The sequence below is a fragment of the Thamnophis elegans genome, chromosome 9 (genome assembly GCF_009769535.1).
Source record: "Thamnophis elegans isolate rThaEle1 chromosome 9, rThaEle1.pri, whole genome shotgun sequence".
Classification (NCBI taxonomy): Eukaryota; Metazoa; Chordata; class Lepidosauria; order Squamata; family Colubridae; genus Thamnophis; species Thamnophis elegans.
This window is the reverse complement of record NC_045549.1, coordinates 57223888-57246852: the sequence shown is the minus strand read 5'-3', so window position 1 is coordinate 57246852 and position 22965 is coordinate 57223888. Positions and strand designations below refer to the sequence as shown.

Here is a 22965-nt window from a genome sequence, read left to right as displayed (position 1 = left end):
AAACCGCTGGGAGAGATCATTCGCAGGCACGGGATTAGATACCATCAATATGCGGACGATACTCAATTGTATCTGTCCGCCCCGTGCCAACTCAATGAAGCGGCAGACGTGATGAACCGAGGCCTTGAAGCTGTTATGGACTGGATGAGGGTTAACAAGCTTGTGCTCAACCCAGAAAAGACCGAGTGGCTGTTGTGTTTCCCTCCCAAAAATTCGACCAATATTCCATCTCTCAGGCTGGGGGGTCAAATTTTATACCCCTCAGAGAGGGTTCGCAACTTGGGAGTCCTCCTGGATCCACAGCTATCGTTTGACCACCATTTAATGGCTGTGACCAGGGGGGCATTCGCCCAGGTTCGCCTGGTGCACCAGTTGCGACCCTACCTGAATCGGGAGGCTCTCACAACAGTCACCCGGGCCCTTGTGACCTCTAGGCTGGAATACTGCAATGTGCTCTACATGGGGCTGCCCTTGAAGAGCATCCGGCGACTTCAGCTAGTACAGAACGCGGCCGCGCGAGTGATTGTGGGTGCACCTCGGTTCACCCGCATAACACCTATCCTCCGCGAGCTGCGCTGGCTACCTGTTGATCTCCGGATGCGCTTCAAGGTGCTATTAGTCACCCATAAAGCCCTACATGGCAGTGGATCTGGATACTTGAGAGACCGCCTTCTGCCAATTACATCCCTGCGACCAATAAGATCACATAGATTAGGCCTCCTCCGCATTCCATCGGCCAGCCAATGTCGGCTGGCAACTACAAGGAGGAGGGCCTTCTCAGTAGTAGCCCCGACCCTTTGGAACGAGCTCCCCATAGAGATTCGCACCCTCTCCACCGTCCAGGCCTTCCGCACAGCCCTTAAGAACTGGCTCGCCCGTCAGGCCTGGGGACAAGGATAGTTACCCCTCCCGAATGATGAATGTATGTTGTTTACTATTTTATTATATGTCTCTATCTTAACGTCTGTATTCCCCTTCCCCGATTTTATGTGAGCCGCCCTGAGTCCCCTCAGGGAAAAGGGCGGCCTACAAATACTAATAAAATCTAAAAATCTAAAATCTAAATAGCAGATTCAAGGAGGTTTTTTTTTTAACTATTTGTTCATTTTGGTCCATAATGTTCATCTCTTCCAAATCCTGCAATAGAGCAAAGTGATTTGATAGATTAATTTCAAAACTGCTGTCCTCCTCTAACAGCTTATCACTGTTTTCAGCTTTCATGACATTTTTATCATTTTCATATGTTCTTTTTGACAGTCTTGTCTTTACTTTAGCTCATACCATTCTATGATCACTTCCAACGTTAAAACGATTGATGACAGTACAATTACAGAATATGGTTTTATCACTTGACATGATGTCAATTTCGCTTGTCTACCCAGATGGATTCTTCCATGTCCATTTTCTACTAGCATTTTTCTTGTAAAATGAGTTCATGATATAAAATCTACTAGGTTGTTACCTCTATTATCTTGTCACCACTTCCATATGGGCCAGACGCTTTTTCTTCAGTTTTTGTTCTTCCTATTCTTGCATTCAAGTTATCCATTAGTATTTTGTATCAGCATTTTTCTTTTCTTGAAGGTAGACTACATTGTCATAAAACTCTCCGACCTCTCTGAGCTTATTGATGATGCATAAACTTGAATGATTTGAAGCTTGTATTGTTTGTTGGGGCTGCCCCTGAAGAATGTTCGAAGACTGCAGTTGGTCCAGAATGCAGCCGCGCGAGCAATAATGGGTGTACCTAGATACACCCATGTTACACCTATCCTCCGCGAGCTGCACTGGCTCCCCATTGGTCTCCGGACCCGCTTCAAGGTGCTAGTCGTTACTTTTAAAGCCCTACATGGTATTGGACCTGGCTACCTGAGAGACCGCCTCCTGCCATTCACCTCCCAACGACCAATAAGATCGCACAGGTTGGGCCTCCTCCAGGTGTCGTCGACCAGACAATGCCGGCTGGTGGCTCCTGAGGGAGGGCCTTCTCTGTAGCTGCGCCGGCCTTGTGGAATGAGCTACCGGCAGAGATCCGGACTCTTACCACTCTCCCAGCCTTCCATAAAGCGACCAAGACCTGGCTGTTCCGGCAGGCCTGGGGCTGTTGATTAATATCCAGCCCCACTTGATTGAATGGATGATATCTTATTTTTAAATAATTGTATTTTTAATACTTTTATGTTTTTACTTTTGTTGTGAGCCGCCCAGAGTCCCTTGGGAGTGGGCGGCATATAAATCTTATTAAAGTTGCAAAGTTGTTCAATTAAATGATGCATTGGGCTTGTCTATTAGATAAACTTTCAAATTTTACTAGTCTTTCAGCTTTTGGTTGATGAGAAAACCAAATCTGCCACATTGTCCACCTTTGGTACTTATAACATGGAGTAAATACTCAGTCCTATCAAGTTCAACTAAATTTTTGCCTTTCTGTCATGATTTACATATTCCAATTATATCCGAATGCATATTATTAAATTGAAGCAGTTCTTCTAACAAAGCAACCATTTTCATTGTTTGAATGTTGACCATTCCTATGTTCAAAGTCCAAAGGCAGACTAATTTAATCTGGCGATTGCATGCACGGGTGTGTGTGTGTGTGTCATGTGCGCATGCACAGTTGGGCGGGAACTTGAGTAGGCATGTGAGTGCGGGCAGTAGCACACATGTGTGCAATTCTGGCACGTCGTAAAAAAAAGGTTCACCATCACTGGAATAGACCATAATCTGACACGCTAGTCCAATGTGAGTTGGCAGATGTGATCGGTGTCAGTCTGGGGTATCAATCATAGACAAGCAAATAAATAAACACAGTGCATTCAGAAAGTATTCAGACCGCTTTCATTTTTGTCAATTTTGTTATTCTGCAGCCTCATTCTAGTTGTTGAAACTCATTTTTTCATTAATCTACACTCAATATCCCATAATGACAAAGTGAAAACAGAAGTTTAGAAATGTCTGTAAATTTATTTTTAAAAAACTGAAATATCACATTTGCATAAGAATTCAGACCCTTCACTCAGTAGTTTGTTGGTACCTTTGGTAACAATTACGCCTTGAGTCTTTTAGGGTATGATGCGATAAGTTTTGCACATCTGGATTGGACCATTTTCTGATATTTCTGTGTGTGTGTGAGAGAGAGAGGGGGGAGGGAGGGGGGAGGGGGGAGGGAGGGAGGGAGGGAGGGAGAGATATTCTATATGTCTGAGGAAAAATGGTAGTGTGTAACAGTCTTCCCACTATGCAACAACAAAAATCTTGAACTTTTTACGTGTGTGTAAATAATTAGGAGTACCACCTGTAATTGTTCTATTTCTGCTCTGTTTAATTTGACATCAACGAGGTTAGCTGCAATTCCTTGAAAACACAGGAACACCTATTTAAAAAGATGAAAGACTTAAATGATTAAAAATACATATCCTAAAGGTATTTCCAACATAGCAAAAAATCACTTTTGAATGACAAACAGTGAGACATGATGGGGAAATTATCTGTATTTCTGCAATGATTCTTTAGCCAAGTCTATGCTGCCATGTTTTCCCGAAAATAAGACAGGGTCTTATTTTCTTTTGACACCCCCCCCCCCAAATAAGCGCTTGGCCTTATTTTCGGGGAGCTGTCATTATTTTTGAGTTGCAGGAGGTGGCGAGCGTAGTCACCTCGTGGCTGCTAATGTGTTGCAATATTTTAGGGGAGGCTTATTTTGGGGGAAGGGCTTATTTTAGTGCATGAGCTCAAAAGCCCTAGGGAGGTCTTATTTTCAGAGAAATAGGGTAAATTTATAAGAATATTTTTTTCATAATTTGTTTCTTTAGAATATATATCTGAATTAGAAACTGATATTTAATTGAGCTTCATTGTATTTAACAGTAAATAAAAGTATACTTTTGCACATTTTCTATATCAACAATGCATAGAAAAGCCTATAAAATATCAAGGAATGTAGCTTTCAACAAATTAGGACCACTTTACAAAATTTACAGATGTTTCTAAAGTACTTATGCCAAATAACTTGCTGTATTACTTTATTACATATAAAATAGGATTATCTGTGCTGTTAGTTCTGCTGCTATTTGTTGGATTCAGGCTCCTGTTGGATCATTAAGGTGGAATCAGGGGTGAGATTCAGCCAGTATGGACCCGTTTGCACGAACCACTTGTTATGATTTTGCGCAGTTCGGAAAACTGGCAAATCACACCACTGGCTGGCCCTAACCCTTCCAGCCTGCCCAATCATTCCTCATCTTACCAGCTCACCCGCCATTGCTAACCTGCCCTTGCCCGCCATTGCTGCCTGCCTGCCTTCATGTGCCATTGCTGCCTGCCTTCTGCCAAGACCCTGATCTCCCTGGGGGAGAATCTGCAGGCTCCGTTCGAGTCAATTCCCGAGCCAGCCTAGGGTCAGTTGAGTAGACTGCCAGGCCGGCTTGGCCAGCCTACCTGCTGCTGCTGCTGCGGAAAGTCCTGGTCGGGTGTTGAGTCCCGGCTTGGCCTAGGCTGCTGCCGCTGCACTCCCCCTCTCTGTCCCCGGCCTCGCCTGGCTAGCTTTGCCACATCTCTATCACACGTGATGCATGGCCTAACTAGTTAGCTGCCCCCACCTCTATCCTCAGCCTTGCCTGGCTAGCTCTGCTGCCGCCACATCTCCATTGCACGCAGCACGTGGCCTAGCTAGCACCCTCCGTTCCCGCCCTTGCCTGGTTAGCTCTGCTGCTGCCGCCGTGTTTCCATCACAGAGCACGCAGCCTAGCTAGCACCCTCCATCCTGTCTTGCCTGGCTATCTCTGCCACTGTTGTGTCTCCATTGCGCGCACTGTGCAGGCCCAGGTTAGCTCCCTAACTGCCACTGTGGAAAGCCCCAGTCGAGAGACTCCCGGCCAGCCAGCCTACCTGCAGCAGCTGCCTCTATTTTTCAATGCAAGACTCAAGCCGCCGCTCTTTACCGACACGAGCAGCCTCCAGCCGCTGGCTCAGTTCCAGCTGAGAAAGAGCGGCGGCTGGAGGCTGCTCGCACTGGCAAAGAGGTGGCAGCTTCAGATGTTTTCCAGGCTTGAAAACGTCCCCAAAATGGCCAAAAAAACTGCCTTTAGAAAAGGCTCTTTTCTAAACTCCTGCTGTCATCTTGATGAGAGGAAACTTTGTATGGGAAGATTTTTAGAATAGAATAACTGTTGGGTTGCTGTGCCAAACCAGACAATTATTGAAGTACAAATGACAGACTCAATAATTCCTCTGTATTGATCTGTATCTGTATTAGCAGATTCTTTGGTAATCTGAACTTGCTGAGTTTACACAGGAAGAGCATTCTTTGTTGTGCCTTTTTAATGATGGTTCTAAACTTACGGGTCCATTTCAAGTCCTGGAAGATTATAGAACCCAGAAACTTGAAGGTCACTACTGTTTTGTTTTAATAATTGTTTTAATTTTTAATTTAAAACAAATACAACATCCTTCTTTACATGCTATAGAAAGTGTATCAGTTGGTTACAAAAAGATTTCGTGCATCTCTTCCACAGTCAACAAACATAATTCATATTAACTTAAGTATTTTAACTCAAATATTTATACATATCACCATAATCATATCTCCATTTTCATTTGACTGTAATTATTTAAGTGTCCTTCATCACAAAATATACCAAAATTTAATACATAACCACATATGGGCCTTTCAATTACTATTTCTAAAGTCCTCCACTAACACTAAATTCTTATGTCCTATTCTAGCTAAACATCCATAATATTTAATAACAAAGTTTTCTAATCCTCCTTTCAAAATCACTGTTTACAGTTTACATCCAGTTTCCTTATGTTATACCCATATCTATATATACGTTGTTATTCTTATCCCTCCTTTATTTAACTATATCCTTTATCATAAAATTTTCCCCTAATAATCAAAACTTTAACTGTATCTAACTTAGTTCTTTATTATTATTATTATTCGCAACAACACAATTGTATCACAGCGGCCAGTTGTTTCGCCGGATTTGGCATTGATTACTAGTCAGGCCCCACCCAGGGGCCTAGGACATCGTTGTTGTTGTTGTTGTTGTTGTTGTTGTTGTTGTTATTATTATTATTATTATTATTATTATTATTATTATTATTATTATTATTATTATCCTTTATGTATAATCCAAAGGGTTTGCTAATCTTCCTTACATGGGTACCATTCAATATTCATATCCAATTATATTCATCATAACACTACACATTGTATACATTAGTAACATTATCAGTTATTTATTTAAGCTATATCTATTGTCAATAAATTTCACTAAGTTTAACTAATTTTAAATTATATTCTTCCATCTATCAACTTGTATCTTTCCAATAGCAAAACAGTCTCATATCTTCTGCCATTTGTGGTGCCAGTCCTCTAATCATCATCTTGGTCAGCTTTGTATAGACTTCTCTCAGCAACTCCTTGCTTATAAGATCTCAGCTGCTCTAGCTTGGAAGGTTAATGAAATTAAAGCATAGATTCACAAAGAACGTTGTTTTCACTTTTCTCTGATTAGAAATATACTTCAAAGGGACATCTATGTGCTTCCCTTCATATCACTCTCTGTAGCCAATCAGTAAAACTTCGTAGTGCAAAGTCAAAGCAATCCATGGAGAAAAAAAGAGTGCTCCATTTTCAATACATATACTCCAATCAACAAATCCTCCCAGCCTTCGAGCAGCAGTAATACTGTTGAAAATCTAATTTTCTTTTGTATCTTTTTTGTATTTCAAGTTAGAAAAAAGATTCATTTAAATCTTTAAATGAATTAGAAAAATACCCACAGCTATGAAAGAGGAAAACTTTAGTCCATATGTTACAGAGAACAATAAAATAAAAAATAGAAAACTTAATCCATCCGTTTTAAAAGGCTTGCATAAATTCCATCCATGAAGATAGCATTTAAAAAGTAAGATAACCACTGTCCAAAACCATTCCAAATTTAATTCCGCCGCTTGATTCTTCTATTCTCCAATTTAGATTAATTTTAAGTTTTTATAGGCAGTCTCTTTTGAAAAGAGTAAAAGTTCCTCACCAGCTGGAAACACTTTCTCTTTCTGTATCCTTCCGTTTTGGAACCGCCCTGACTTCATCAGCCTTGGCTGGATTTTTTGTCGCCGGCTTGAAGAACTTCTCTTGCTTTTTTCAGGGATTTTGCGATATCCCTGAGGTCAGCAAGACATATTCTTCCTGTTCACTGTCTCTTCAGGACAGTTTAGGTCTGATTGGACCACCTAGTGTCAAAAGTATTGGCTGCGGTCTCAGAGCATTAAGACCGCACGTCCATATCATCGCGACGTTGGCTCCTCCTTGAAGGTCTCTACTGTTGTGTTGCCTAATATTGTAAGAAATAGTATAAAAGTCTGTGTGTGTGTGTGTGTGTGTGTGTGTGTGTGTGTGTGTGTGTGTCACTCTCTCTCTCTCTCTCTCACACACACACACAGAGTGCATTCAGAAAGTATTCTGACGCCCTTCACTTTTGTCAATTTTATTATGCTGCAAGGCTAATTCTACAGCCATTGAAATTCATTTTTTCTCATTAATCTATAGTCAGTACCCCATAATGGCAAAGTGAACACCAAGGTTTAGAAATTTTTGCAAATTTATTAAAAAGAAAAAAACCTGAAATATCCCATTAACATAAGTATTCAGACGCTTTGCAACAATATTTGAGATTTAGCTCAGGTGCCTCCCATTTCTTTTCATAGTTGCTGACATGTTTCTACATCTTGATTGGAGTCCACCTGTAGTACATTAAATTGATTGGACACACTTTTCTATAGAACATCTCACAGCTAACAATGCATACTGTAGCAGAGTAAAAACCATGAAATCAAACTGCCGGCAGAGCTCAGAGACAGGATTATTGCAAGGCACATATCTGGGAAAGGCTAAAATAAAATTTCTGATGTACTAAAGGCTTCTAAGAGCATATTGGCCTCCATAATTCTCAAACGGAAGACGTTTGGCACAACCAGGACTCTTCCAAGAGCTGGTTGCCTGGTCAAACTGAGCAATCAGGGGAAAAGGGCCTTAATAAAAGATGCGATCAAGTATCTGAGCTCCAGAGATCCTGTGCAGAGATGGGACAGAGTTCAAGAAGAACAACCATCACTGCAGCCCTCCACCAATCTGGGCTTTATGGCAGAGTGGTCAGTTGAAAGCCTCTCCTCAGTACAGAACACATGAAAGCCCGCTTGGAGTTTGCAGAAAAGTACCTGAAGGACTCTCCGACTGTGAGGAACAAAATTCTCTGGTCTGATGAAAACAAGATTGCTCATTACCTCCCCAAAATCATCTCAATAATGAAGCATGGTGGTGGCAGCATCATGATGTTGGGGTCTTTTTCAAGGGTGACTGGGAGACTGATCAGATGTTAAGGGAAAACTGAATGACGCAAGGGATAGCCTCAATGAAAACCTGTTCTACGGAGCTCAGAATCTCAGACTGGGCTGAAGGTTCACTTTCCAGCATAACAATGATCCTAAACACACAGCCAAGACAACACAAGAGTAGCTTAGGGACAACTCTGCAAATGTCCTAGAGTGGCTCAGCCAGAGCCCTGACTTGAACCCTATTGTACATCTCTGAAGGGACCTGAGAATGGCTGTCCATCAATTGTCGCCATCCAACCTGACTAAGCTTGAGAGGATTTGCAGGGAAGAATGGCAGAAAATCCCCCAATCCAAGTATGCAAAACTAGTTGCATCATACCAAAAAAGACTCAAGGCTGTAATAGCTGCCAAAGGTGCTTCAATAAACTACTGAGTGAAGAGTCTGAATACTTATGCCAATGTGATATATCTGTTTTTTGTACACATAAACACATATACAATCCAAAGATCTGTTTAAAATCTTAAAATCTTAAAGAGTAAGTTTTAAAACAAAGATTTTTTTAAAAAAAATACTCAATTGTCACCTTTGGAGAAGTATAACATCTTAAATATCTAACAAACCAGTTTTAAAAGTTGACGTTGAATGTATAATATTGGTACCCAGCTCTGGAGAGTCACAAAAATGCACAATAGCAATATTGTTAAAATAATTCATAATACTTACAGAATCACCTGTCTTTGCTGATACAAAATGACTGCTAGAATGACTTTCCTGGCAAAATTGAAGATGTTTATCAATTTTTACTGTCCGCATATGTTCCAAATCAACTAAAAAAATCATTGAAGAGAAAAAAATAGTGTAATGAAATTTACTTAATATAAGCATCTTTAAAACAGTTTCCTATTTGGTATCAAGTATCAATAGTGGGTTCCATTTTCTCCTAAAATTAATCACAAAGAATTATTATCCTTATCTTCATCATTGAGCATTATCAGTTATGGGAATCTTCAATCTGATACATAAACTGTAACCTACTGCTTTATTTATTTCTTTATGGTATAAACTGACCATGCAGCTGCTAACAAAGAAGTAGAAGAAAAAACTATTATTTTAATAGATATATTCTATTTGACAATAAACCATTTGAAAGATTAACTCACTAAAAATAATTTTTAACTCAGAGAATAATTTTTGTGTGAATTGTCTTTGGTTAATTAAAGTATTAAATTTCCATTTTAATACCGGGGGTGGGGGGAATCCCACTGAAAATACATACATATGTACATACATGCATACACCATCTGTAGACAACTGTCCTTTTAATATTTTGATCCTACATTTCTCCTGTATTTATCTTGGCTGCTTCTACTGTGTTTCCCTGAAAATAAGACCCAGCCTTATATTTTTGGGGCTCCAAAATAAGCACTAGAGTTTATTTTCAGGGAAACACAATTTTAAGGTGATCAGTCCGGGTGGGTGCTCCACCCACTGGCGCACGCACAAGAGGCGGCAAGCCAAAATGAAAAAGAGTAGAAGTTTTTTCAAATCTTATCTTGATCATCACAAGAGGTTTACAATAACACAGACTTTATTTACTCTTGGTTCAAGTTCCATGCTACAAAATTTTAAACTTCTAGGTAACTCATATATACATATGTACTTAGTACTTAAATATTTGAAATATATTCATACAATACAATATTAATAATATATAATTTTAATGTGCAATGGGTTATTGTTTATTTATAATATTTTAAATTTGCCAACACAATGAAGAGACTCTGGGTAATGTACACAATAAAAACAACACAATACAATGCAACAGAATGCAACCTGAAAATTAACATACTAAGCACAATAATTAAATTCTGATAGTAGCACAACACTTCCTAACCCAGCACTTGTAAAAGCCAATTCCTCAAGGTCTATTTAAAAGACAGAGTCTGGTCAATTCAAACCTTGGAATTTCCTATTGAAACACAAGAGGATGCTTGAAATTTGACAATCAACTACAGGTAGCGTTATAAGAGTAAGGCTGTTCAAATGTTAGGACTTCCTATCCTCCTTCCTTTAGTAGTAACTTTAGTATGGTCAAGTTCAGCAACATCATTATCTATATAAAGTATGCATGTAATCAATAGTAGGACATGTAGCCTCTTTAGAAAAAATAAGCAAATCTGCAATAATATTTTAGTTAACTTCACTTGCTACCATACAAAATCTGTTTTGTAAGTATTATCTGGCTGTTTGACAAAAACGTTTCATAAAAAATCATCTGAATGACCAGAAAGAAGCAAAAGGTAGACCTAACTTCCTAATGTACTTTGCTTATTTTATTTATTTATATTTCTAAGCTGCCCATCTACTTCAAAGAGGGGGTCTACTTTACTGGATGAACCAAATGACATGGGACTGAAATAGCCCAACACATCCAACCACTGGGGAAGCCTGATCGGAGTTCCACCAATGGGTTTGTTTCATGAGGAATAGCAGAATAGGTCATTCTTAGGGGCAACCATTCCAGGGACAGAATTGTTCCACAAGAGAAGTGAGTCGTTTAGAAAAAAATGAGGACATTCCTGTACACCAAACTGTCTTTATGCTGCTCCTGATTTTTTAAAAGAATTGTTTGGGGTGGGGGTGGGGGTTGTATTTAACATTAAACATTGATGGCTTTCTTCTTCTTCTGCCATATCCGTCATCGGATGTTGGTAATCATGTTGGCAATCCTATTTTTGTCAACAAACACATTAAAAAGTGCTGCTGAGTTTTGTCCAAACCAATCACTTAGGTTTTGAAGTCATGATGTTCTTCTTCTGCCTGGACCTCATTTGCCTTCAATCTTTCCCTGGAGGATTAAGTGAAGGATGCTGTATTTTTCTGGGTGTCGCATCACATGTCCAAAATATTCTAACTTTTGCTTTTTAAATGGCTTTGATGATTTCCCTTTGCTTTCTCGTGCAGCTTATCGCCTCCTCATTTGTGATTTTGTCAACCCAACTTATAAGTAACAGCCATCTGCAAATCCACATTTCTGGTGGTTTTCTTGCCAGTTTTATTTAACACTATTTTGATAACTATTCTCTTGTAAACTGCTCTGGACTCCTATGGGGGAAAGAGAAATAATTTGGAATTATGAAATTCAAATGAATTCACAACATTTTCATATTGTGTCATTATGTACTGAGTGCACGTGCTGGTTGAATAAACTATCAAATTCCTGAAGGAGGCCTTCAACAATCTCCAAGTGCATGAAGCCCTAGTTCGAATGGCACTGCCACCTGCTCAACCAGTGCAGAACCAAGTAGACAATGGCGCAGCTATGCCCACCACTGCAGCCGCTGCAGTACCCTGGCACCAGCTCCTGCTCCAATCATCCAGTCACTGCCACCAGTCTGTGCCACTCCACCAAGAAGAAGGGAGCCCAGATCACCGGTCTTGAGGGTAAAATTCAACAGAGAACCAAAACAGTTGGCATTCTTCCTAACCCAGGATTGCATGTGGATGCAGGAGTACAGAGCTGACTTGCTGACTGAAGAAGCCAAGGTTCAAAGCATGAAAAGGAATTCTGCAGAGTAGATGGTTAGACTCCACAATGACGATACCCCAGAACTACACAACTTCAATCGCTTTATGATAGTCCTCCGAAAGAGGTTCAAAGATCCTCACTGACTGCAAACCCAGAACCAGAATGAAAACAATAAACCAGGGTCAGCAACCTGTGGCTGTCTGCAACCAAGAATTTCACAACTTGGCATGCAGTTTAAAGGACTGGCCACAAGACATGCTGATAGAGTGTTTCCAGGCTGGGTTGATAAGAGAGAAACCATGAAGCAGGCCACTCCACCAGGTGCTTCAAATCTTGAAGAGGGGCATCAAGCAGCTGACTACCGAGCATCGCACCTGCTGCAAAAAGCCACTTCAAAGCCTGCCAAGACACCAGGAAAGCCAACCCAGAAGACCCACGAGATGGCCCTAGAAGGAGTGGAGGTCGTTGAGATCACCCCATCATCCGACAATGGTGCAAGAACTCCGACCGCATCACTTAGGAGTCAAACAGCAACACTGATGACAATCCCTTGGTAAGTCGCCTGTGACCATCCCCATAGAACTGGTGCCGACTTCCTTGGGGCGTAAGGGAAACCTGGTTGCCCTCCTGGACTCGGGCCATACCAAATGCCTGGTCAGCGCTAGTTTAGTTGCGAAGTCAGGTTTGCAATTCAGGGAGGCCAGTTAGATTGGTCCATAGTAGGGGGGGGGTGGCACATCATTTGTCACCAAACCAACAGAGATGAAAATTGGGGCCCATAAAGAGACCCTAAGCTTCACTGTGGCACCAGGCATGGAGAGACCCCTCGTACTGAGTTTAGCATAGTTTCTGAAGTAGAAGCCCTACGTAAATTGAGGAAGGAAGCTTTTAAGATTCGGTGAAAGGACCCCAAAAGAAAATCTGAAGATAGTCTAGCTACCCTCAGCCTCATGCCGCTGGGCAAGAAGGCAAAGAGAGAAGTCGTGGTGCGGCATGGGAACACTCAAAACTGGACCCATGAATCCCCAAGCAACTTGCGAGAGGTTTTCAGTGAGAAGGGATTGGATGTGCTTCCTCCTCATCGTCCCACAGACTGTTCCATAGAAAGCTGGGGGCCAAATTACCCAAATAAGCTGTTCTTCATGATTCCAAGGGAGCTTGAGGAACTCCAGACATTTATCAATTAAAAACTTTAAGCAAGGGTTCATACAGCCTGCCAAATCACAGATTGCCACCCCTGTACTTTTCTGGGAAAAAATGGGTCACTCCGCCTGTGTGTGGACTACCACAGGTTGAATGCAATCTGCATTGAAAATGTTTACCCCCTGCCTCTAATGAAAGACATGTTGACTCATCTGGCCAAGGCAAACATCTTACTAAATTGGTCTTGCGAGAGGCATAGGAAGGGATTAAGGAAGGGGACGAATGGAAAATTGCATTCCACTGCTTCCAATTCCGACTCACTGAGAGCTCACTTACCAATTCTCACTATGGGAATCAGTCCTTATAAATATTAAATTATAAATCCTTTCACAGCATTCTCACTGAATGAGTGGAAGGGGTTCTTCCTCCCACCTACCCTGATGCAATCAGCAAGAATGCTGTCAAAGAATTTATAATTTATAAGGATTTTTAACTACAAATAAATCTATAATTCACATTCATCATTCTCACTGAAACGGGGAAGGAGCACCCCCACCCACCCACCCAGTTATACAAATCCAGAGAAAAGGGGAAGGAAAAGAAGGAAAAGAAGAAAAGGAAGGAAAAGAAAGAGGAGGAAGAGGAGAAGGATGCGCTGGCCCCAAGTTGCACGAACACAGATACTCCTTCCCCTGATTTATAATAAATTACAGTTTATTTATAGTTATGAAGAATGGGGATGGGGAGGAAAAGAGAATACAACTCACTGGAGTATGATAGCCCATATATCATCCCCCCCTCCCGCAATACTCATGATGTTCTGATGGGGGGAAGTGCCCCTTTCCCTCCTTACTTCATCTTCATCTGTAGTGGTTAGTTATCCCTGTGTCCAGTGAGCCAGGGCTTATCCTGTGTCCAGTCCACCAGAGGCAGACTGTCCATACCAATCCATCCATGCCAACACAACCACACTGACATGGTTATGTCAAGTTGTCCTAGGACCTAGCCCCTACCCAATTTCATCAATAATGAAAAACAGTAAGTTCATCAACCTTGAATGGATTATATATAACTTCCTTTCCTCAAAAAGTAACACCAATAGTTATATAACAAACGTATTATATTTTGTATTATTATATAACAAACGTAATATAAAAATATAAAAACAAATATGTCAGAGTGTACACAGTGTGACTATTTTGAGACAACCCAGGAACAGAATACGGTAAACAGAAATTTGTCTTTCAAATAGTGGTTTATCTACAAGGAATGTATACATACACGTACTAGCAAAGCTGGGCAATCAATCATCAACTACAGCACAGAAGCACACAAGAAGAGAGCAATGCTCTCATAGGGCCTCTCGTATATATATAGTTTCTTAAACCTTTCTTTCTCATTCCCTGCTTTATATCATTGTAGCAGCTGGTTAGCTCTTAAAAGTATTTCCCTAACACTTCTCCCCTTTAAAGCTGAACAGCTGAATGCTTTAACAGATTTTTTTGCATATTAAGTTTTTTATTTTTCCATTTTCATAGCATATAATCATATGTATACTATTACATAGCCAACATCATATTGTATTATTAAATGTTTACATCAATTAACCTTACCATCAACTCCCAAAAACAATTATTGGCTCTTCTCCTCACCATACACCATATTTGTACCTTATCTATCACTTTCTTCTCCCTCTCTCCTCTCCCTCCCTACCTCCTTTTTTCCCTCTGTCATCCTTCTCTTCTCTACTTCCCCTTCTTCTCTCCTTCTCTCTCCTCTTTCCACTCCTCCTTTCTCTCCTCCTCTTCCCCTCCTCTCTATCCCTCTCTTCTTCCCTTACCTTTACTTTACTCCTTTACTTTACTTTACTCCTTTACTTTACTTTACTCCTTTACTTCACTCTTCATCTCATTTACTTGGTGTATTTCAGCTTCTGAGCAAGCTCCATTTTATGTTGATGATATTTATAATTCCTTTTCAATATACATATTTAATTTTAACATATATCTTCTTCCTTCTTTTTTTTTAAGATATAGAACAAAAAAGTATACATACACTATATTGCCAAAAGTATTTGCTCACCCATCCAAATAATCAGAATCAGGTGTTCCAATCACTTCCATGGCCACAGGTGTATAAAATCAAGTACCTAGGCATACAGAATGTTTCTACAAACATTTGTGAAAGAATGGGTCGCTCTCAGGAGCTCAGTGAATTCCAGCGTTGAACTGTGATAGGATGCCACCTGTGCAACAAATCCAGTCGTGAAATTTCCTCGCTCCTAAATATTCCACAGTGAACTGTCAGCTGTATTATAAGAACGTGGAAGTGTTTGGGAACGACAACAATTCAGCCACGAAGTGGTAGGCCACGTAAACTCGTCCAAAATCAGTGTGTGACCTCACAAATGCGCTTCTGGAAGAATGGTCAAAAATTCCCATAAACACACTCCTAAACCTTGTGGACAGCCTTCCCCGAAGAGTTGAAGCTGTTATAACTGCAAAGGGTGGACCAACGTCATATTGAACCCTATGGATTAGGAATGGAATATCACTTACATTAAATTCATATGTGAGTAAAGGCAGGTGAGCGAATACTTTTGGCAATATAGTGTATATAGTCATTGTGCTTTTAAACCCCCCTCCCCCAGCCTAGTTTTGGCCAAGATGTAGACCTGGTTACAATTCTCATCATTATATTTATATAATTATATATCCTTACACGCCAATTTGTGATTCTGTCTTTAAATCTCAATAGTTTCCCATTGTAAGTATATTTCATGTTCCCTCTCCATTTTTCCATATCTTGGATTAGATTACCCGCAATTGTCTATAAATAGCAATCCTTGCTGTTCAATGTTCATTACAATTCCCTTAGTCTACTATATAGAATAATAAATGGTACACATCTCACTTTATTCATCATCTTAAAGGTTCTCTATATATCCATGTTTTATATATTTTAACCCGTGCTTAATTGTCCTTCTATTGTCATATTCAATCAATTAGCCACTCAGTTTAATTATCATGTAAAAAAGTGAATCACAAACCTCTGCTTTAATCTCACCATATCAGTTTCATATTTATCCATTATTCCATGTCTTTTGACCTTTAATTATCTTTCCATTATCATATTCAATCACAACAGCTCCATTTTATTGTCATATTTAGGAATAAACCCCTTATCTTAACTTTATATTTTCCCATATAACAATTTCTAGTTGTCTAATTTTTTTCCTAGTACCGTATATACTCGAGTATAGGCCGACCCGAATATAAGCCGAGGCACCTAATTTTACCACAAAAAACTGGAAAAGTTATTGACTCGAGTATAAGCCTAGGGTGGGAAATGCAGCAGCTACCGGTAAATTTCAAAAATAAAAATAGATACCAATAATGTTTTTGAATATTTATTTCAAAGAAAAACAGTAAACTAGCGGTGTATTCAATGAAATACTTCACTCACCTCATGATGCTGATGTCCCGCTGTGATGATGATGTCCCGTGCAGCCGCGGGAGCGATGTCCCGCCTCCTATGACACACGGCACAGTGATTCCTATCATTGGATCACTGTACCAGAGGAGGTGGGACATCGCTATGTGGCTGCTTGCCATAACAAGGAGGAGGTGGGACATCGTTGCAGAGCGGCAGGAGGGGGAGGAAGGGGAATCATAAGACAGCCCTGCATTACATTAGTACGTGAGGAGGGGGGATGGTGCGGTGCGCGCTGCGCGGCAAACTGACACAGAGGGAGGGGAAACTCACAGGGGCGCTGGGCCATTCACGAGTGTCACCCAGCGGCATGGCCCCGCCCCTTTTTCTCCTCCATTTTGGGCAAATTTTTCACTGACTCGAGTATAAGCCGAGGCGGCTTTTTTCAGCCCAAAAAGTGGGCTGAAAAACTAGGCTTATACTCGAGTATATACAGTAAGTCTTTGTCCCACTTCTCTGTTCCTGCTTTCCTCCCTTTTCTTTGTTTTGATACATACACCCTCTTCAATTTTCCCCACTCCACCATCTTTTATATTTCTCTTTGTTGGTGCATAATTTCCTAATTCAATTTTTCTTCTGCCACTATAAACCTCAGAAACATCTTTTGTCTGCTTTTATTCCCTTTTGTTGGGGACACATCTCCCCTTTACCATTTCCCTTATACCACTGTCAAGCCCAAGGGAGTTTTTTGTCTGCTTTTTATTTCACATCATTTCTACCCCTTCATCTTTCCCCCATTCTTCTTTTCCCTCTTCTTTAAATCCCTGCTTCTCTGAATTCAGAATTCTATTTAGGCTTAATTTTATTGATTTTAATGGTTTATGCATATCTTTTATGATTTCACGTACTTCTTCAAATTCCCAGCTTTCCATGATGTCCAAAGTTACAGTTAGTTATACAATTCTTCTTTCAGAGTTTTAGTCCACCTTAAATTTATCTACTTCAACTGCTATGGGGAAGAGCGACGGGGACCATCTTGGTCTTTTGTTCTTCCTTAAATGTCCAGTTCCAAAATTGCAGTTAGTTATGCAGATCTTATTTTGAGGTTCTTGTCCACCTTAAATTTAGCTAATTCAGTTTATGTAAAACCGGAAGAGAAACGGCAGCCATCTTGATCTCTTTGCCTCCTGCTTTTCCCAATTCTGATATATGGCAGTTGGTTAATTAAAACTTCCCGCACAGTCAAGATTAGGTTATCAGTGAGAAGGTAGTTTTTTTTTTCTTGCTTTTTCTCCCTAATTAGAGTTGGAAGAAGTTCAGATGAAAACCCTCAGAATGTTTAATTTCTATTTCCAAAACCAAATTTAGGGTTTATATTTAAGTGTGTTTGTCACTTCTCTGCTTTCGCCGTTTCTGTCCGAATTATTTCAAAGAAATAGCTTGGGGCGGGGGCGGTGTTTCAACCCTCCATTTTCTTTTTCTTTCTTTCTTTTTACCAAAATCTAAATCTGTCTATTAATATTATTTGTACTCTCAAGATTCTTTGCCTTTTCCAGGTTTTGATTTATGACAGTGGGTTAAATGAATCTTCTTACCGGTCTTTCATCGCATTTCCTGGACGTTCCTGCTCAGTGCTTTGGCAGGAAGCCAGCTTCTGTGCAGCAAGCTGCCGCCCCTGCTCCAATTTAGAGGACAAATCTCTGACCTGCAAGGGTCCTGTTGCCTTCCCCTGAGTCTGATGAGATGCTGTCCCTTCTTTGCCCCCCCTACAGGGAGGTTCTGATCCAAAAAAGATCTTGAAATAGGTTTGTCAGACAAGGTTCATGTGAAGCTCTTGAGAGCTCACACACCCCACGTCTGTTCAGCTGGAGAACTTCCGGTCTTTTCCGAATGCTTTAACATATTCATGCTGCTTTCTATTTCTATTATATCCTTGCCTCCTGTTTCAATTTCTACTCTCACTGCTACAAACACTACTAGTACTATTACTACTGCTGCTACTAGAACTGCTCCTAATTTCATTTTCTATTGGGTCTGTACACTCTGTCTCATTATTTTTCCTTACATCCTGTTCACCATGTCTTGGCTGAATACCTTCACTTTCTCTTTCCACTAGCTCAGTTTCCTCAGTTTGGTTTATCTGTCTGCCTGACATTCTCTTTAGCTTCCTCCATTTATCTTGTTTTTCCTTAGGCAATGACCAAGACCATATCACTTGGTACTTACCAAGTTCATTACAAATACTACCTATTTTAACCCGACTTGCAGTGAACTGCTCAGGAGGCATACCTTTGTTACATCCTCCTAGGTATAACTGTCTGTTTATTTGTTTGCCTTGGCTTTTTCCTACTCACAGGATGCACCCTGGATTTGCCTCCTTATAAGCAGCACAATCTAAATACACATTGCATTTCTTTATCCTAAGTCCCTCAGCTAGGTCTGACATATTCTGATTTATTCTAAAACTTCTGTGCCCCAAGCTCCTGTGCAATAATGTACACAACTGTCATGTGTGGGAGTGTTTGTAAGTGTTCATGCACAACTATTCTCTTGTTTTCCTAATATGTATAGATTATCCTGCTTAACACCTCGTGTACGAATTCTTCCCATTTTTCCTGATGGAGTACTGTCCTCCAGCAAACAATATTTCATAACCTTGACAGTCTAACCTGGAAAAACTCAACAGATTATGATCTATGACCAGGGAGAGGCCAGCGTCTCAATGGTACACACACGAACTTCGGTTCTCTGGAGGAGCAGTGATATCCTACCACTTTGGGGGTCTCTTCAGAGACTGGAACTGTCTTGGAGGGACAGTGAGGAATCAGAGCATGGGCAGATGTGAAGGGGATGCCACATATCCCCTGGAATGTCTGCAATTGCTCCTGACCTGGTGGCCAGGAAGACAGCCATTGCGAGCTGTCAGTTGAGGCAGCTTCACAAAAAGAGAGAAGAAAGCGGCTTGGAACGTCTGGGTGAGATCGTGATAATACCCTGGGGCACACTGTATTCAAAAGTTTGTTTTTTCTCACTTAATTGACTGAGAACAAAGAGAGAAGGCAAAAGGGGGGGAGTTGATTACCCCTTCAGGAAGCAGCGGCAGAGAAGCAAACACCAATATAAATAAATAATTCATCAAATAGTTTTGGGAGGATGGTTTGGAGAAATAGAGAGCAGTCTGTACAGAATTGATTGCCAGTAAAAATTTTAAATATTGATATTGATATTGAAGAATTCAGAACTCTGAGATTGCTCTTGGATTTTTTTTCTTTCCTAACTACTCTTTTTAGTAAAAGCAAAAAAGTGCCATCTAGTGGCAACAGAGAGAATATATTACAAAAAAACAAAGTAAAATTGAAAATAATGTCCTTGAACAACGCATAGTGATTTGATAAACAGAGTAGTGATAAAAACTGCCACATAAAAGACAAAACACCAGCTGTGGATTCTTCTTTGGTGCTTTTGTTTTCCACTTTCCTGATTATAGATCAAAATACAGAAAGTACAGATGGAAGAGTTGAGAGTACTTATAAAACAACGATGAAATTTGAGGAGAGAGTTCAAAAAACCACAGAGACATATGAAAGTGATAAGAAAATTGTTGACACAGACAGCAAATCAAGGGAAGGGAAATGATAAGTGCGAAATATGGAAAGGAGAGATCGATGAACTGGAACTCTATCTCAGATGTCAAAACATACATGAAGAAAGGGGAGAAAATTTGGCAGAAACAATGAGAGTAATTTCGGCAGAAGCACCAGTGATAACAAAAGTCAAGCTGATGAAAGGAACAGATGGAGGGTTTTGAATCCTTATAAGATATGCAATGAACAACAAGTTGTCAAGAGAAGTCCACATAAGACTTATCAAGAAAATACTTAGAATACAGATTCTACAAATGGCAAGAGATATTGGACTGCACTATTTCTGGAAGGATACAGGATGATGAAATGAAATGTCACAATAAAATTTAGTTAAATGTAGTTAAACTTTGAGTACTATGTATAAGACAAAGTAATAATAGTTATAGTCAAATAAATGATCAACAATGATAATAAAGCATTTATATATACTAGATTGATGATATGAAATTTTATACAAACTGTAAGTGATGATGATGGAGATGATGTTGAAAAGCCTTTTTATAAAAGATAAATAATTCTATATAGAATAGAATATAAAGATGTAATATCATTGGATGATTTCAGGATGATGTAATGAAACGTCATAATATAAATTTACTTCAAATTTAATATGCCTCAGATAAAAAGGATTTAATAATAGCTATGCTTAATGGATAATTTAACAATTATAACAATTTGTATACATGTATATTAGATTGATGATAATAATGGAAAAAACATGGAATTGAAAATTATTAGAGAATGTTATCAATGCTAAAATAATAGAATGACTTAGAATAGGATATAAAAAAAATCTTTATTATTGGATATATTGAAGATGATATAATGAATCATTATAAATGGATACATTTGTTTAAAATGGAGAAATAGTGATAATCAAACAAATGAAATATAATAATAATGTATACAAAGATATTTGATTGACAATAGGTGATTTTTGATAAAGCTCAAGTGATGACTATGGAAAGGATGCAGAAAGACTTTGAAATCAATCGACATACTGTATGCAGTGGAAGAGGTTTTTATGTTATATGTTTTGTGTGTGTTTGTTTGAAAATAAAAATTTTATTTAATAAAAGAAAGACAATACAATCAAATACAAATTTGAAGACAGGGAGGGGAGAACACTGATGGTGGAAATAACAATGAACATGAGAAAGATATTAGTGGCAATATAAGCCCCAAATGACAAACAAGAAGAATTGTTTGGGAAACTACACAAAACGATAATAGAATATGACTATGAAGATATATGCATATTAGGAAACTTTAATGCAATTGTAAATAATGGAATAATTATAAATCCACAAAGATGAAGAAGAAGCTGAGAAAAATCCTACCCAAAACATTTTTCACGATGGGGGAAGAATTAAATTTGTAAGATGTTTGGAGAATAAGACATCCGAAAGAAATATACATTCTACTCAAGCAGAAATTTGTCATGGTCAAGAATTGATATGATATGGATGTCAACAGAGATAACACTCAAAACAATTAAGATAGACATAGATATAAGCACATGGGCAGATCATAATCCAATAACAATGACTTGGAAGGGACAGAGGAAAAAGGGGAGATGGACTTTAAATTCAAGAATATTGGAAGAAAAAAGTTTCTAGCAATATATGGAAAAAGAATAGACGTATTTCTTCCAGGAAAATAGAAAGGAAAACACCTCATTACAGAATGTATGGGACACTTGTAAAGCATATATCAGAGGCGTTGCAATGACATATTTAGGGAAAAAAGAATATACAGAACAGACAAATTCAAAAGAAGTTGGAACCAGAGTACAAAAGTTTGGAGATGGAGCTACACAAAAACCCATAAAATAAAAAAGTAAAAAATATGATGGAACTGCAAAAACATAAATTGAACCTGATAGAAAATGAGGATTTGGCAAATAAAATAAAATCAGCAAAACAAAACTTTTTTGAAGATGCAAATAAACCAGGACGTTGACTGGCTTACAAGATTAAAAAGGAAAGAGAAAAAAGGCTGATAAATCAATTGGTGGATGGAGAAGGGAATATACAACATTTAAATAAAAAAAGAGAAAAATAATTGAGAACTTCTACAATAAGTTGTATCAACATGAGAGGGTTCCAGAAGGGAAAATAAGACAATATTTAGAGAAAACTAGAATAACCAAAATCATAGAAAAATTTAAGAAGGCACTAGAAGAAAGAACTACAATGATGGAGGTAACAGAAGGCATCAAAAGGCAAAAGAAGGGGTAAACACTAGGACCAGATGGATTATTGGCAGTTCTGTACCAAACACTACAAGAAGTATTAAGCAAAGTAATGTTGGAACTATTCAATGACTTATTATGGGAGGCAAAAATGCCAGAAACATGGACGGAGGCATATATAATGCTTATACTAAAAGAAGAGTCAGATCTAAAACAAGTAAAGAACTATAGACTATTAAATGTGGATTATAAAATTTACTTGTTTTCTCTAGAGTACAACTGATTTCCAAAAGAAAGATAATTAGTAACAATAAGAGGAAAAGAACTTCTGACAAGAAGCAAGACAAGACAGAGAAAGGAGGAATGGAAAGAGGGGAGAGAAGAAGGAGAGAGGAAGGGGAAGGAGAGAAGGATGACAGAGGGAAGAAAAGAGGGAGGGAGGGGAGAGAGGGAGAAGAAAATGATGGATAAAATAAATGTATGGTGTATGGAGAGCAGAAGAGCCAATAATTGGTTTTTGAGAGTTGTTGGTAAGATGAATTGATGTAAGCATGTAATAATACAATATGATGTTGGTTATGTAATAGTATACATGTGATTATATGTTATGAAAATGGAAAAATAAAAAAACTTTAATTAAAAAAAGAAGCAAGACAAGAAAAATTGTATCATTCTAAAATAT

The 22965-nt window shown here is 39.2% G+C and overlaps 1 protein-coding gene across 2 annotated transcripts in view; it reads right to left on the bottom strand.

Annotated features, from left to right (window-relative positions):
- Positions 1-22965, bottom strand: part of RAB28 (RAB28, member RAS oncogene family) — an 83865-nt gene that overhangs the window by 6373 nt on the left and 54527 nt on the right. Inside the window, exons 5-6 of one of the 2 annotated variants that reach the window (XM_032223894.1) lie at positions 9065-9168; positions 3296-3373 (exon numbers count right to left, since the gene is read on the bottom strand). In XM_032223894.1, the coding sequence (XP_032079785.1) occupies positions 3296-3373; positions 9065-9168 (182 nt within the window). The remainder of the gene's footprint in view (positions 1-3295; positions 3374-9064; positions 9169-22965) is intronic. The other variant, XM_032223893.1, reaches the window with a different exon arrangement.